Source organism: Zophobas morio, unplaced genomic scaffold (genome assembly GCF_036711695.1).
Source record: "Zophobas morio isolate AGI-343-1 ecotype UQ-CSIRO unplaced genomic scaffold, CSIRO_AGI_Zmor_V1 ptg000009l, whole genome shotgun sequence".
Taxonomy (NCBI): domain Eukaryota; kingdom Metazoa; phylum Arthropoda; class Insecta; order Coleoptera; family Tenebrionidae; genus Zophobas; species Zophobas morio.
This window is the reverse complement of record NW_026972114.1, coordinates 3244051-3258439: the sequence shown is the minus strand read 5'-3', so window position 1 is coordinate 3258439 and position 14389 is coordinate 3244051. Positions and strand designations below refer to the sequence as shown.

At 35.2% G+C, this 14389-nt stretch overlaps 1 protein-coding gene across 2 annotated transcripts in view; it reads left to right on the top strand.

The window, feature by feature from the left end:
* LOC135125749 (pancreatic triacylglycerol lipase-like) overlaps window positions 1–14389 on the top strand; it is a 103823-nt gene that overhangs the window by 39042 nt on the left and 50392 nt on the right. For both annotated transcript variants that reach the window (XM_064051409.1, XM_064051411.1), the window contains exons 2-3: window positions 377–587; window positions 697–851. In XM_064051409.1, the coding sequence (XP_063907479.1) occupies window positions 467–587; window positions 697–851 (276 nt within the window). In that variant the 5' untranslated portion in view covers window positions 377–466. The remainder of the gene's footprint in view (window positions 1–376; window positions 588–696; window positions 852–14389) is intronic.

Here is a 14389-nt window from a genome sequence, read left to right as displayed (position 1 = left end):
ACATACGTAAATAAAACTTTAATTCGGAACTCTCTCTAAAACAGACTACGTCCATCGTAAAAATCCGCTCCAAACAAACAAGGCGATAAATTAAAAATGCTAATCTAACGTCTCGTTTGAGCATCATCACGCTGAAAACTAGAACATTTTTTCACCGCTAGCCGTGGCCAATAATTGTGTTAGTGAAAGCTTTTCACTGAATCTCTTTCTTACATAACCCAATGCCGTTGTCTTGTGTAACCAGCAAACACATTGAGAAAGGTTACAAATTTGAAGATCATTAGCAGCGCGAGTACCACCACTCTTATTCCACTGGAACTGGTGCCTCAGTACTGCGGTTCAAGATCAAACCTTCTCAAGCCATCTTCTCTTGCAGATCGTGTTCATTAGCGGCCACTAAACCTCGGATCCATGCCTTTCAAAGTACCCAGCCGCCGAAAGAACGACCCCAGTTAGTACCAGGAAGATGGTACTGAGATGCCTTCGCGCGCTCGCTGTGGTACTGCTGACGCTGCGAGTGGTCAACTCCGGGATTCTGGATTGGGCTAAATCGGATAATATCGACGTAAACTTACCTTGGCTACCTTGTAAGTACTTTCACGGTTTTTTTTTAGTGCTTTCAGTCAAATTTGCATGGCGCCACAATGTTTATAGTTTTCTTTGATAACTTTCATTTATTTAAATTTGTTGTTGCAGTTGAAAACGAAACAAGGTGCTACGACGATTTGGGTTGCTTGAATATTACGAGGAGTTGGTACCATTTGATTCTGAGGCCTATAAATCTGTTCCCTCTGCCCAGGCGTGTGATCAACACGAGGTTCTTGCTGTACACGCGGTCGAATCCAAAAGAGGTATTTTTTCTTGAAATTCTAGTTATGTATTAATAAACGCACGCTAAAAAATTTACAAATTAATAAGTTCAAAAATAAATGTTTCGTTCGGTATACACATATAAAAGTGGGATACGTATTTTGAGAATTTTAAGACAACTGAAAAATTTAGGTAGACCAGCAAAAGAAATTTTGAAAGTTCCCCTAAAATAAAAAATGAAGGGGACATTATTTAAAACAAACCATTATGTTTGAAAAATAGAAACAATCATTAATAAGCTTTTTCGCTCGGTCACGAATATTTAAAGTCGAACGATCTCTCCGACAGCGCATAAATGGCATCATTTCAATATATATGTATATAATATGCACTATCCGAAATATCGCGCGAGTTTAAGATTTTAATTTTTTTTTTTGTGATTACCTGCAACTAATCAAATTTTTGGAAAAAATATTTCAAAAAGCAAATCATTAATGTATTCATTAATAGAAAACATAACTTATTCTAGAACATGTGGAAACAGAAAAAGAGTAAAAAAAATTGTAACACTAAACTTTAGCGTAAATTTACAAATATTCAAGTGTCCGAGTTTTTTGTAGGGCAGTGTATTTCTTTTTTTAAAAAATAATTTTATTTACAACTACCACTTGTCGGTTTTAAAACTAAGTTAAAAAAGAAAACTCGCTCACTAAAAATTTCGATGCACACTGTGCAATTGACAAAGAAATACGTTTTTAAAAAATGACTGACTGTGGCAAACGACATACCCTCTAAGAAAATAGAGGGCGGGTGGGCGGCTCTAGTACTTGTTAAGATAAGATTGTTGTTAGTAAATGACATATCCTCTAAGAAAAAAAAGGGTGGGTGGGCGGGGCTAAAACTTGCTAAGATAGGACTGAACAGTATTAAGAGTAGTCACTGGGACGAAGAAGGGGTGGGTGGGCGGAGCTGTACTTGTAGTTTCCCAAAGCATTCATATTTTTAGAATTAATGCTACCCAACTTTAGCAACCAAATTTTTTTACAACCGTGAATTATTTTTAATAATGTCTGTACATGCTCGCTGCGCTCGCATTCTAAGCGTTATTTTTTTGTACTTCAGCAGACTCTCAAGATCAGTGTTTCAGTCCAAGATACATTAGTGTGTGCACACACAACATTTAAACACATAAATTTTTGCATATTATATTCTTCCACTAATTTCGACTTTCAGATTTTTTTGGCATTATTTCTTAGAAAATTCCTATCATTTTTGAAGATTCTGCAAAATGAATGAAACAAGACAAATTTTGGGTTATTTAAAAAATTTAAATTTGAACAGAATATTGACAAAATCTTGGACAATAGTACTTTTGAAAATTAGTAAAAGACACTATTGCCTTCAATTTCTATATTTTTTTTGACTTCATTTTTTCGAAAATCCCTACCTTTTCTGGAAAATCGCCAAAATGACATAAAGTAATTTTTGGGATTTGAATTTGATGTTTCGAAAATCTGGGTCTGGGATCAGAGCACATCCGGAAAATTGGGGGCGGAGAGTTATTTCTTCGAAAATTCCTACGACTTCTGAATCTCAAAAATGAATGTAATAAAACAAATTTTGACATATTTAAAAAATCTGAAACAGAATATTTCGAAAAATTTTATTTTGGCAAATTCAAGCCCCGCCCACCCGCCATTTATTTTCGCAAAGGGTTATTTGACAAAATCAGTCTCATCTTAGCAAGTAATAGCTAAGCTACCTGCTAAGATAAGACTGATATTGGCTAATAACATACCTTCTAAGACAAGAGAGGGTGGGTGGGCGGGTTTAGTGCCTGCTAAGATAAAACTGATTTTGGCAAATGACATAGCGTCTAAGAAAAGGGAGGGTGGGTGGGCGGGGCTAGTACCTGCTAAGATAAGAATGATTTTGGCAAATGACATACTCTCTAAGAAAAGAGAGAGTGGGTGGGCGGGGCTAGTACTAGTGTCGGTAAAATGGCGGATTGACTCTCCGCTACGCTCTACTCAACTAGTGAGTATGGGAAAAATAGTAAAAAAATCCTTCTCGCATTTTGGTGAAGTTATAATGATGCCATTTTCCAAAATCGGTCTTATCTTAGCAGGAACTAGCCCCGCCCACCCACCCTCTCTTTTCTTAGACGGTATGTCATTTGCCAAAATCAGTCTTATCTTAGCAAGTACTAGCCCCGCCCACCCACCCTCCCTTTTCTTAGAGGGTATGTCATTTGCCAAAATCAGTTTTATCTTAGCAGCTACTAGCCGCCATTTTCCAGACACCCGGTATAAAAAACGAGCAACAACTTTTAAAGTCCCTTTAACCTTTTTTAGATAAAGGTCCTCTGGATTTTTTAGAATTATTTCAAAATTAAGATCAAGGGCCCTTAAATTTTATGCACATTCATGGAAAAAAGATTCTAAGGGCCTCAAAGATTTTTTGATTTTCTTAAAAAAAACACACAGATTGTTTCAAATTCGTTCAAAAACAAAACACAAGGGACCCAAACATTTTTTCACACATTAAAAAAAAATACACTGGAACTTCCTAAGGTTGTTTTAGATTCTTTTAAAAAGAAGAAACCAGGAACTTCCGAGTTTTTTTTTACATTCTTAAAGAAAAAGGTACTTGGGGCCCGCAAGATTCTACATTTAAAAAAAAGGCACTAATAGCCTCCAAAATATTTCAAACCCTTTTAAAAACAAGACACGAAGGATCTTCAAGACTCTGTTTCAAACTCTTTTAAAAAGAAGACACAAAGGGACTTCCAAAAAAAAATACTAAGGGCTCCCAAGACTATTTGAAAATCTTTCAAAAACAAAACACAAGGGACCCCAAAATCTGTTCACACTCTTTAAAAAAACACAGTGGGACCTCCTAAGATTGTTCCAAACTCTTTTAAAAAGAAGACACCAAGGACTCCCACGATTTTTTTACATTCTTAAAGAAAAAGGTACTTGGGGCCCGCACGATTCTACATTTAAAAACAAAGGCACTAATAGCCTCCAAGATATTTCAAACTCTTTTAAAAACAAAACACTAAGGGTCTTCAAGACTCTGTTTCAAACTCTTTTAAAAAGAAGATACAAAGGGACTTCCAAAAAAAAATACTAGGGGCTCCCAAGACTATTTGAAAATCTTTCAAAAACAAAACGCAAGGAACCCCAAAATCTGTTCACACTCTTTAAAAAAACACAGTGGGACCTCCTAAGATTGTTCCAAACTCTTTTAAAAAGAAGACACCAGGGACTCCCACTATTTTTTTACATTCTTAAAGAAAAAGGTACTTGGGGAACGCAAGATTCTACATTTAAAAACAAAGGCACTAATAGCCTCCAAGATATTTCAAACTCTTTTAAAAACAAAACACTAAGGGTCTTCAAGACTCTGTTTCAAACTCTTTTAAAAAGAAGACACAAAGGGACTTCCAAAAAAAATATACTAGGGGCTCCCAAGACTATTTGAAAATCTTTCAAAAACAAAACGCAAGGGACCCGAACATTTTTTCACACATTAAAAAAAATACAGGGGAACTTCCTAAGGTTATTTCAGACTCTTTTAAAAAGAAGAAAGCAGGAACTTCCGAGTTTTTTTTACATTCTTAAAGAAAAAGGTACTTGGGGCCCGCAAGATTCTACATTTAAAAAAAAGGCACTAATAGCCTCCAAAATATTTCAAACCCTTTTAAAAACAAGACACGAAGGGTCTTCAAGACTCTGTTTCAAACTCTTTTAAAAACAAGACACAAAGGTACTTCCAAAAAACAGACACTAGGGGCTCCCAAGACTGAATAAATTCTACCCAAAATGTGCAAAATAGGATAAGTTTTTACTTATGATTTATCATTGCATTAAAAAAAATGAATTCATTAGTCAATTTATTTTATTGATTACATCAGGAACGACTCACTCCATGTTCCCAGAAAATTTTGACATTACAATATTGTTGTTTTTTCAATTTCCATTTTACACTAAATAAAATAAGTCAGTGAAATAGAGAAAGGAGGTGGGCGGGGCTAAATTTAGTTTTTTCTAGTTTTATGAGCAAGCAGTAGCCCCGCCCACGCACCCTTTTTTCAGTTCAGTGACTGGTCTTAATGGTGTTAAGTTTTATCTTAGCAAATTCTAGCACCGCCTATCCGCCCTCTAATTTCTTAGAGGGTATGGCAATTCCCAAAATGAGTCTCCTCTTAGCAAATATTAGCCCCGCCCACCCGCCCTCTATTTTCTTACAGGGTAAGTCATTTGCCAAAATCAATCTTATCGTAGCAAGTACTAACCCCACCCACCCTCCCTGTTCTCATTCTAACGAATTCATTTCTACTCAGTATAAGATCAACACTTAATTCTGACTACATAAAATGAATCACTGAAATAGCGTCGGGGTGGGTGGGCGGGGTTAATTATGTGTTCTTTTGTAGAGTGGTAATGGAAACTAATAAAACGTAGATTGCTGGAAAAACAGGTGGGTGGGCAGGGCTAAGTTTAATTTTTTCCTACAGTCTTTTATAAGCAAGTAATAGCTCCAGCCATCCACCTCCTCTTCATTCCAGTGATTACTCTTAATATTTTTCAGCCATTTATGAAAATCAGTCTTAGTTTAGCAGATACTAGCCCCACCCACCCACCCTGTTCTCATTCTAACGATCTTATTTCTGTTCAGTATAAGATCCACCTTTCATTCAGACTAGATAAAGTGATTATGTTATCCTATTTGCTATAAAATTTATTTCTTGTTTCAAAATGATAAAATGAGAAAACGGGTTGCTGGGCGGCGCTAAATTGAATTTTTTCCTAGAGTCTTCATTCCAGTGACTACTCTTAACATTGTTCAGTCGTTTACAAAAATCAATCTTAACAAGTACTAGCTAGGACACCCACCCGCTATTTTCTTAGAGAGTATGTCATTTGCCAAAATCAGTATTATCCAGATGAAATGAATTACTGAAATGGAGGCGTGGTAGATGGGTGGGCAGACTCAGGGTATTAAAAAATGAACAAAAAGCTCTAATCGTAAATTTGTTAAGGGCATATTATATTCTTCACTAATTTCGACTTTCAGATTTTTTTTGGCATTATTTCTTAGAAAATACCCATAATTTTTGAAGAATCTACAAAGTGAATGAAACAAGACAAATTTTGGGATATTTAAAAAATTTGAATTTGAACAGAATATTTAGAAAAGGTTGGACAATAGCACTTTTGAAAATTAGTAAAAAACACTATTGGCTTCAATTTCTATTTTTTTAACTTCATTTTGTCGAAAATCCCTACCATTTATGGAAAATCACCAAAATGACAAAGTAATTTTTGGGATTTGAATTTGATGTTTCGAAAATCTGGGTCTGGAATTAGAGCACCTCCGGAAAATTGGGGGAGGAGGGTTATTTCTTCGAAAATTCCTACGACTTCTGAAGAATCTCAAAAATGAATGTCATAAGGCAAATTTTGACATTTAAAAAATCTGAAACAGAATATTTCGAAAAAATTTATTTTGGCAAATTCAAGCCCCGCCCAGCCGCCATTTATTTTCCCAAAGGGTTATTTGACAAAATCAGTCTCATCATAGCAAGTAATAGCTAAGCTACCTGCTAAGATAACACTGATATTGTCTAATAACATACCTTCTAAGAAAAGAGAGGGTGGGTGGGGCTAGTACTAGTGTCTGTAAAATGGCGGATTAATTCTTCACTACGCTCTTAACAATCAATTGGTGAGTCTGGGAAACATAGTAAAAAAATCCTTCTCGCATTTTGGTGAAGTATAATGATGTCATTTGCCAAAATCAGTTTTATCTTAGCAGCTACTAGCCCCGCCCACCCACCCTTCCTTTTCTTAGAGGGTATGTCATTTGCCAACATCAGTTTTATCTTAGCAGCTACTAACCGCCATTTTCCAGACACCCAGTATAAAAAAAGAACAGCAACTTTTAAAGTTCCTTTAACCTTTTTTACATAAGGGTCTTTTGGATTTTTTAGAATTTTTTCAAAATTAAGAACGGGAACCCTTAAATTGTATGCACATTGATGGAAAAAAGATACTAAGGACCTCAAAAAAAAACACACACACACACACTTCAAATTCGTTCAAAAACAAAACACAAAGGACCCCAAAATTTGTTCCCACTCTTTAAAAAAAAGAAATACAGTGGGACTTCCTAAGGTTGTTTCAAACTCTTTTAAAAAGAAGAAACCAGGGACTCCCAAGATTTTTTTACGTTCTTAAAAAAAGGGAACTAGGAACCTACAAGATATTTCAAACCCTTTTAAAAACAAGACACGAAGGGTCTTCAAGACTTTATTTCAAACTCTTTTAAAAAGAGGACACAAAGGGACTTCCAAAAAAAAGATACTAGGGGCGAGATTCTATATTCTTAAAAAAAAGGCACTAGGAGCCTCCAAGATATCTCAAACTCTTTTAAAAACAAGACACCAAGAGTTTTGAAGACTCTGTTTTAAACTATTTTAAAAAGAAGATACAAAGGGGCTTCCAAAAAAAAAGGACACTAGGGGTTCCCAAGACTGATTCAAACTCTTTCAAAAACAAAACACACTCAAAAAAAAAATACAGTGGGGCTTCCTAAGATTGTTTTAAATTCTTTTAAAAAGAAGATACCAGGAAGTTGCAAGATTTTTTTAAATTCTTAAAGAAAAAGTTACTTGCTAAGAGAAGACTAACATTGGAAAATGCCATATCTTTTAAGGAAACAGACGCCAGATGGGCGGTGCTAGAATTTGCTAAGATAAAACTGACCACTATTAAGAACAGTCACTAGAATGAAAAAGGGGTGGATGGAAGGAGCTATTGGTTGCTTAAAAAAACTGTAGGTAAAAATTTGACTTAGCCCCGCCCACTCATCCGTTTTCTCATCAGCCTACGTTATATTAGTTTCCATTTTCAGTTTACAAAAGAAATTATCATTAACCCCGCCCAGCCACCTCGCCTCTATTTCAGTGATTCACTTTACCTAGTCCGAATGACAGATGGATCTTATACTGACCAGAAATAAAATCGTTAGAATGAGATCAGGGTGGGTGGGCGGAGCTAGTGTCTGCTAAAATAAGACTGATTTTGATAAATGATTAAATAACATTAAGAGTAGTCATCGTAATAAGGACGGGGTGTAGGAAAAAATTTTACTTTAATTTTACTACTTGCTAAGATACGACTGATTTTGGCAAATGACATGCTCTGTAATAAATAAAGGGCGGGTGGGCGGGGAGTAGTACTTGGTAAAATAAGACTGAATTTGGTAAAATACAAGTGGAAAATTTCATTTTTGAAAAAATCGTCAAAAATTCTCAAAAAATTCAGGGTTATAGATTTTGACAACCTGATTCGAAAAATATAATGTGTTTATGGTCACAGAGTAATATTTTTTCGAATGTATCTATTATCCCTTGTTACTTAAGAAAACTTTATTTTTTTTAATTAAATTAAGGTTTATTTCTTGAAGTTTGTTTTTAGCAATGTATGAAGTTGGTTTAATTATGTGTTCTTTTTAGAGTGGGAATGGGAACTGTTAAAAAAAGAAAATTATATTATGATGTTATACTATTTGCTATAAGATTTGTTTCTTATTTCTGAACGAGAAAAGGGGTTAGTGGGCGGCGCTAAATTGAACTTTTTCCTAGAATCTACATTCCAGTGACTACTCTTAACATTGTTCAGTCGTTTACAAAAATCAGTTTTAACAAGTACTAGCAACGCCCACCCACCCGCTATTTTCTCATAGAGCATGTCATTTGCCAAAATCACTCTTATCCAGATGAAATGAATTACTGAAATGTTTGAGCAGACTTAGGGTATTAAAAAAAACTCTAATCGTAAGTTGTATGGCTTTGTTAAGGGCAGATTCACTGTCACTAATTTAACGATGAAAACTCATTGTTTGTATGACGTTTTGGATAGACAGGGTCAAGTTCATTGCATATACATGGACTTCTCCAAAGCCTTTGACAGAATAAATCTTGAAAAACTCGGACTTTCACGTTCTCTCACAGTTTTGATGGAATCGTATTTAGAAAATCGTTCTCAGTATGTAATGCGGTGAGGAGTACCATAAGGTTCCGTGTTGAGGCCGCTCCTCTTTAATATCTACATAAGCGACATCATAAACCAAGTGACATTCAAGTGTTTAATGTATGCCAATGATTTAACCATTTTTTTTTTAAATTGAAAATGCTACTGACTGGGAAAATTATAACGCAATTTCGTATATATTAGGTTTTATTCGGCAAAATTTTGAGCTGACGTCATCAATTCAAATTTATCATGCTTATCATAACTTTAAAACATCTGTAAGATTACAAAGCATTCGCTTTTGCAGATTCAAAATTAAATTGCAAAATGTTGTTTTATAATTTTGATTTGACGGCAGACAGACGGACTGACAGACAGACGGAAATGGAGAACCTATAGCCCCTAGAAATACATAGTACCGTCATCCATTGTTGTACGAGTGGAGCAAATGCAGTTGGTAACGCAAAAAATTCCTTTGGTTTGGAACCAAATTGTGTCAGCAGAGAGTTGACAGCGCGTCTTTTTGTTTAAATTGTCAATTAATATAACTAATAATTATTAAATAAGATTTTATTGATTAAACTTTATATTTTATTCAAATTAAAACTCCATATTTTGTATATAAACTATAAACTTTAAATCTAACATAAAATCATTTTAAATTTCGCGGTCTGTCAAATGGTGTTTATAATTTTTGTTTTTGTTAAGTTTCTGCCAGGTTTGCTCCACGGTGACGATACTATGTGTTTTTTAGGGGCTATAGGAGAACCTATCTTTTCGTACTCTAGGGGTCATGAAAGGTCGAGAAAACGTAAAAGTAGAGAGTCGGCCGACAGACTCCATTACAATACTTCTTTGGCTTCCGCTCGGGAAGTAAAATTTAAGAGAAATTTTGATTCTAAAACATGACCTGATTAGAAGATAGATAAACGTAATTATAAAAATATGAAAAATCAAGAAAAACAGCCATTAAGAAATTTATTGATGGCATTTTTTATTAATTTTTTCAAAACATACTGACCGAATTTATTGGCCGAAAATTATAAAAAGTTAAAAGGAAATTTTCTTGCATTGCTTCTTATGGTGACATATGTATTAATATATTTGTTTGCATTCTGCTTTCCCTTATTATGTCCTCTAGTACAATATTAAACAAGTCGCTTGACAGTGGATCTCCTTGCCGTAGCCCTTTTCTAACCAAGAATTCTTTTGACATGTTTCCTTCCAAAATAATTTTGTTGCTCGTGTTTTGTAGTGTCATTTTAACTAATCTTATCAATTTTCTTGGTATTTCTAGCTTTTCCATTGCTTCGTATAACATGTTTCGGTCTATGGAATCGTGGGGTTGTTTAAAGTCTATGAAAAGTATGTGCGGGTTTAGGTTTTGTTCATAGCTGCTATTTTGGATCGTTTTTTGAGTAAAAATCTGATCTATGGTTGATCTTCCTGCTCGAAACCCTCCTTGATATTTTCCTGTTGTTTGCGTGGTGTATTCTCTCAATCTAGTTCTCATGATTTTTGCTAAGATAATATAAACTATATCAAATATGGCTATTCCTCTGTAGTTTTCACATTCCGTTTTGTCTCCTTTTTTAAATATGGGGCAGATAATGGCGCTGTTCCATACTTTCGGTGTTATCTCCTCATGCCATATTCTAAGCATTAACTGATATTTTCTCGTGGTAAGTTGTTCGACTCCTATTTTCAGTAGTTTTGCAGGTATTCCATTTTTTCCGGGGCTTTTATGACTTTCTTGTCTTCTTATTTTCACTACTTTTGGCTGTTGTTCTTCCTCCGTCTTGTCACTTAGTGGGTCTTCAAAATATTCCGCCCATCTGTCTAGTTTTTCTACTGTGTCTCCAATCAGTTGTCCTTCTTTACTTCTGCAGTATACTCCTGACTTCTTGGTAGAAGTTTTATATCTCTTTGTTTTTGTAATGTTTTTTTATTGTATCCATTTTTTATAAATATTTTCTCTTTTTCCGTTTGCATATTTGTTTGGCTATTTTCCTTTTTTCTTCATAATCTTTTATTGCTTCCTTGTTGGTTTTTGATCTTTTCCTATTTTTGCAATGCTTCTACTTGTCAGGGCTTTCTTACATTCTTCATCATACCAATCTTCCTTTCTACTTCTTCGTTCGGTGTTGTTCGTGTATTTCTTTGCCGTTTCTACCATTTCTGCTTCAATTTGGCTCCATTCATCTTCTATTGTTTCGTATGTTGTATCTTTACTTCCTAGTCTTTTATTTAATTCTATTTCAATTTGTTGCGTTATTTTTTTATCCTTTAGTATCTCAACATTGACTCTTTTTCTTTCTTTTTTTAGTTTTCTATTGGTTGGTAGTTTTTCTTTTATTTTTGTTGTAACTAGTGTGTGGTCGCTGTTAGCATCTGCTCCCCTGTAGCTCCTGCAATCGTGAATCATCGTATGGTCCCTATTTTCTATTAGCACATGGTCTATTTGGTTCTTTGTCTTGTTGTTCGGCAGTGGCGGCTCGTGATTATTTTGGTTGGGTCGGCCAGCAGTGAGTAACCCAAAGTTTTAAGACATAGAATACAAGAACCAGGGACCTCAAGTCAGTCATTATCTATAATTTGCTTCCTGTATGGTGTTAATTCATATAGTCCTAACAACTTGGTAAAACAAAATAAAAAATATTCTTCAAATAGGTATAAAGTAAAGCATATACTTATACAATATAAGCCATCTATAATAATAAAATAACGACAATAAACTCAAATAAAAATGAAAATAACATTCAAGTTATAAAGTAACACATTCTAACAAAAAATATAACATGAAACGTAAACAACTATTTATTAGTAAAAAACAAAATTAAAAGAGTAAATTAGAAATTTTTATAAACCAATTCAATGCGTCTTTGTTTTGTATTGGCAAAGTGGTCAATTACTTGATTATAGAACTTTTGATCTTCCGTTAAGTTTGTAAGCACTTCTTTTTCTATTGCTAAAACGAATAATTTGGATAATCGATTTTGACTAATGGAGTTTCTAGTAAAATTTGTAATTCGCTTTAAAGCTGAAAAACTGCGTTCAACATATGCTGATGTGGATGGTAGGTATATGATTAAAATTAAAGACAGAAATAATTTCGGAGGCTTCTACATTTTCGTAAGTAGCATCATCAGGAGCAGGGTTGAGAAATTAGGAAGATGGCAAAAGAGCACGGTAACTCAATATGTCAATCGTACCAGACGACCAGAGGCAAAACTCTTTTTCTGAAGTTTTTTTGAATTTATTGTCAACATCATATTCAAAAATTAAACAATATCAACAAAATAGTTTGTTTTTTGACTTGCTCCCCGTCAGCCATTCATAATTTTCATACCATGCTGTATTAATTATTAATTATTAATATGCTATTGCACCGGAGCTGACGTTATTATTGCTCCGTGCTTCGATTAAATGTTGCATGCGCGGCTCCGAACGGGTCATTTCTTTTATATCCCAGGAATTGATCATCGTATGTTAAAAGTCGAAAGTCATTATTTAATAGATGTGTAACAGCATCAAAATTTAAATCAGTTACTAATTCTCTTACTAACTGTTGTCATTGTTACTGAAATTAGAAACAAACCTAAACCAATTTCATCCACGTGAAGACTGCAGAAATTCACAATATACAGACAGCGGCCGGCCGGTGCTGGTAGTGGGGAACCGCATGGAAAAGTGCACGGCAGAAGTGGAGTGATGAAACGTAATATTGTACGGTTTCATCGCTATTGCCTTCTAACTTATACAAACAGAAGGTGATAGCGCTATAACAACTTGATGTACTGCCAAAAGGCCGGCCGATTTTAGCAGACATTTGACCAATCACTGCTGCAGGCGCGTTAATCAGAGGGTATCAGACACGTATCAGTCTTTATAGCTATTTCTCTTTAATTCCGCTAAACAGAGAGCGATAGCAGATATGACATTATTCGACGTTTATTCTTGTAGTCGGCCGGCCTCAGCTGCTGCTCCTCGCAGTAAAAATATTTAAACTTCCCGGCACGATTTGTGCTTCCGAACGAAAGTGAATAAATTAGATAACGCTTTTTGTAATTAAAAAAATAATAACAACAGTAAAATCAGGTGATTTCAAAATAGCTTTAAATTATATTCTTGCGTTTAAAATAAAAATGAATATCGCAAATTGACAAGTTCGGTGATAGACTCGGCCTGGCCTAACTGGCCCCCCCTGACGAGCCGCCACTGTTGTTCGGGGAGGTCCATATTTCTTTATGTATATTTTTATATCAGGTTTAAACATGGCCGACGAGAAAACTTTAACAGAAAAAGTGCTGTGCTCTGTGTGCAGTAATCCTGCTGTAAAAAAACGTGTTTATTGCTCAGATTGTTGTGTCTGGTCGCATATAAGCTGCTATAACAAGAGGAAGTGTTGTGACACAGCAGCATCAGCTACAGCTGCAATTCTGGAGATTAACCCTGACGAGGATGCATCAGATAAGCATAGATCAAATACTCAACTTTCTCCACTACGGGAAAACTCAATTATAAAAGATGCAACTAAGGAGCAAAGGATTTCTACTGACAGTCTGTGTTTGTTTATCAAAGATTTACTCAGTAAAAACTCGGAGCTACAGCAGAAGCTGTACGAAGAGAGGAGGCAAGCGGAGATCAACCAACAGCGGCACAACACTTTGGTACAACAACAATTTTCACTTGTCAATGAACGTTTAGTTTTGCTTTTCAATGAGCTAGAAACAGTTAGAACACAATTAAAAACAGTATCCATCACATCGAGCTGTACAGCCTTGGTAAAAAACTTACCACCTATCGATATAAAACGACAAGAGATACGGATGACACCACATGAAAAAGTTCAAAAAGATGTGGCGGCGGAAGATGGACGCACTCAATTCCAAGCTACAAATAAAACATCTAAGGATAATGATTTGAAACGACATGAACCAGAGTTGTTACTCGGAAAACAGAGTAAAAATGAAAAATGTGCCACTCAGTCTCCTACCGTTGACACAATTACCACTCAGGACTTATCTAAACCAAGAAACATCTTCAATGTCAAATTCTGGAAAACTGACCAATCTCCAACAGTAACGTCTGTAGAGGCTATAGCTTCCGAAACCTCGGCTGATGTTACTCTAATTAACAAAAATAGCAAAGATGGCTTTAAAGTTGTCACCTCTCAGAAAAGGAGGAAATCAAAATCAATCATAGGAACAGGTGGTGACAAAGATACCCAAAACTTCAGTGGCGTGGAGAAAACACTGTGGTTTTGCATTAGGCGTACACATCCCAAAACTCAAGAAGAAAATATCTTGGAATACTTACGAAAAAACTCCTCTGATGGAATAACGTTCACCTGCGAAAAAGTGGAATCCAGAAGTCAATATCCTGTATTCAAAGTAAGCGCTCCCTTCAGCGAAAAGGAACGTATATACGATTCTGGGTTTTGGCCACCTGGTGTGCAAGTAAGCAGATTTTATTTCCCAAGATCGGTTTTTACAGAAACAAAAGAGGATGTAGTGAAAACATAGAACAAAACGTAC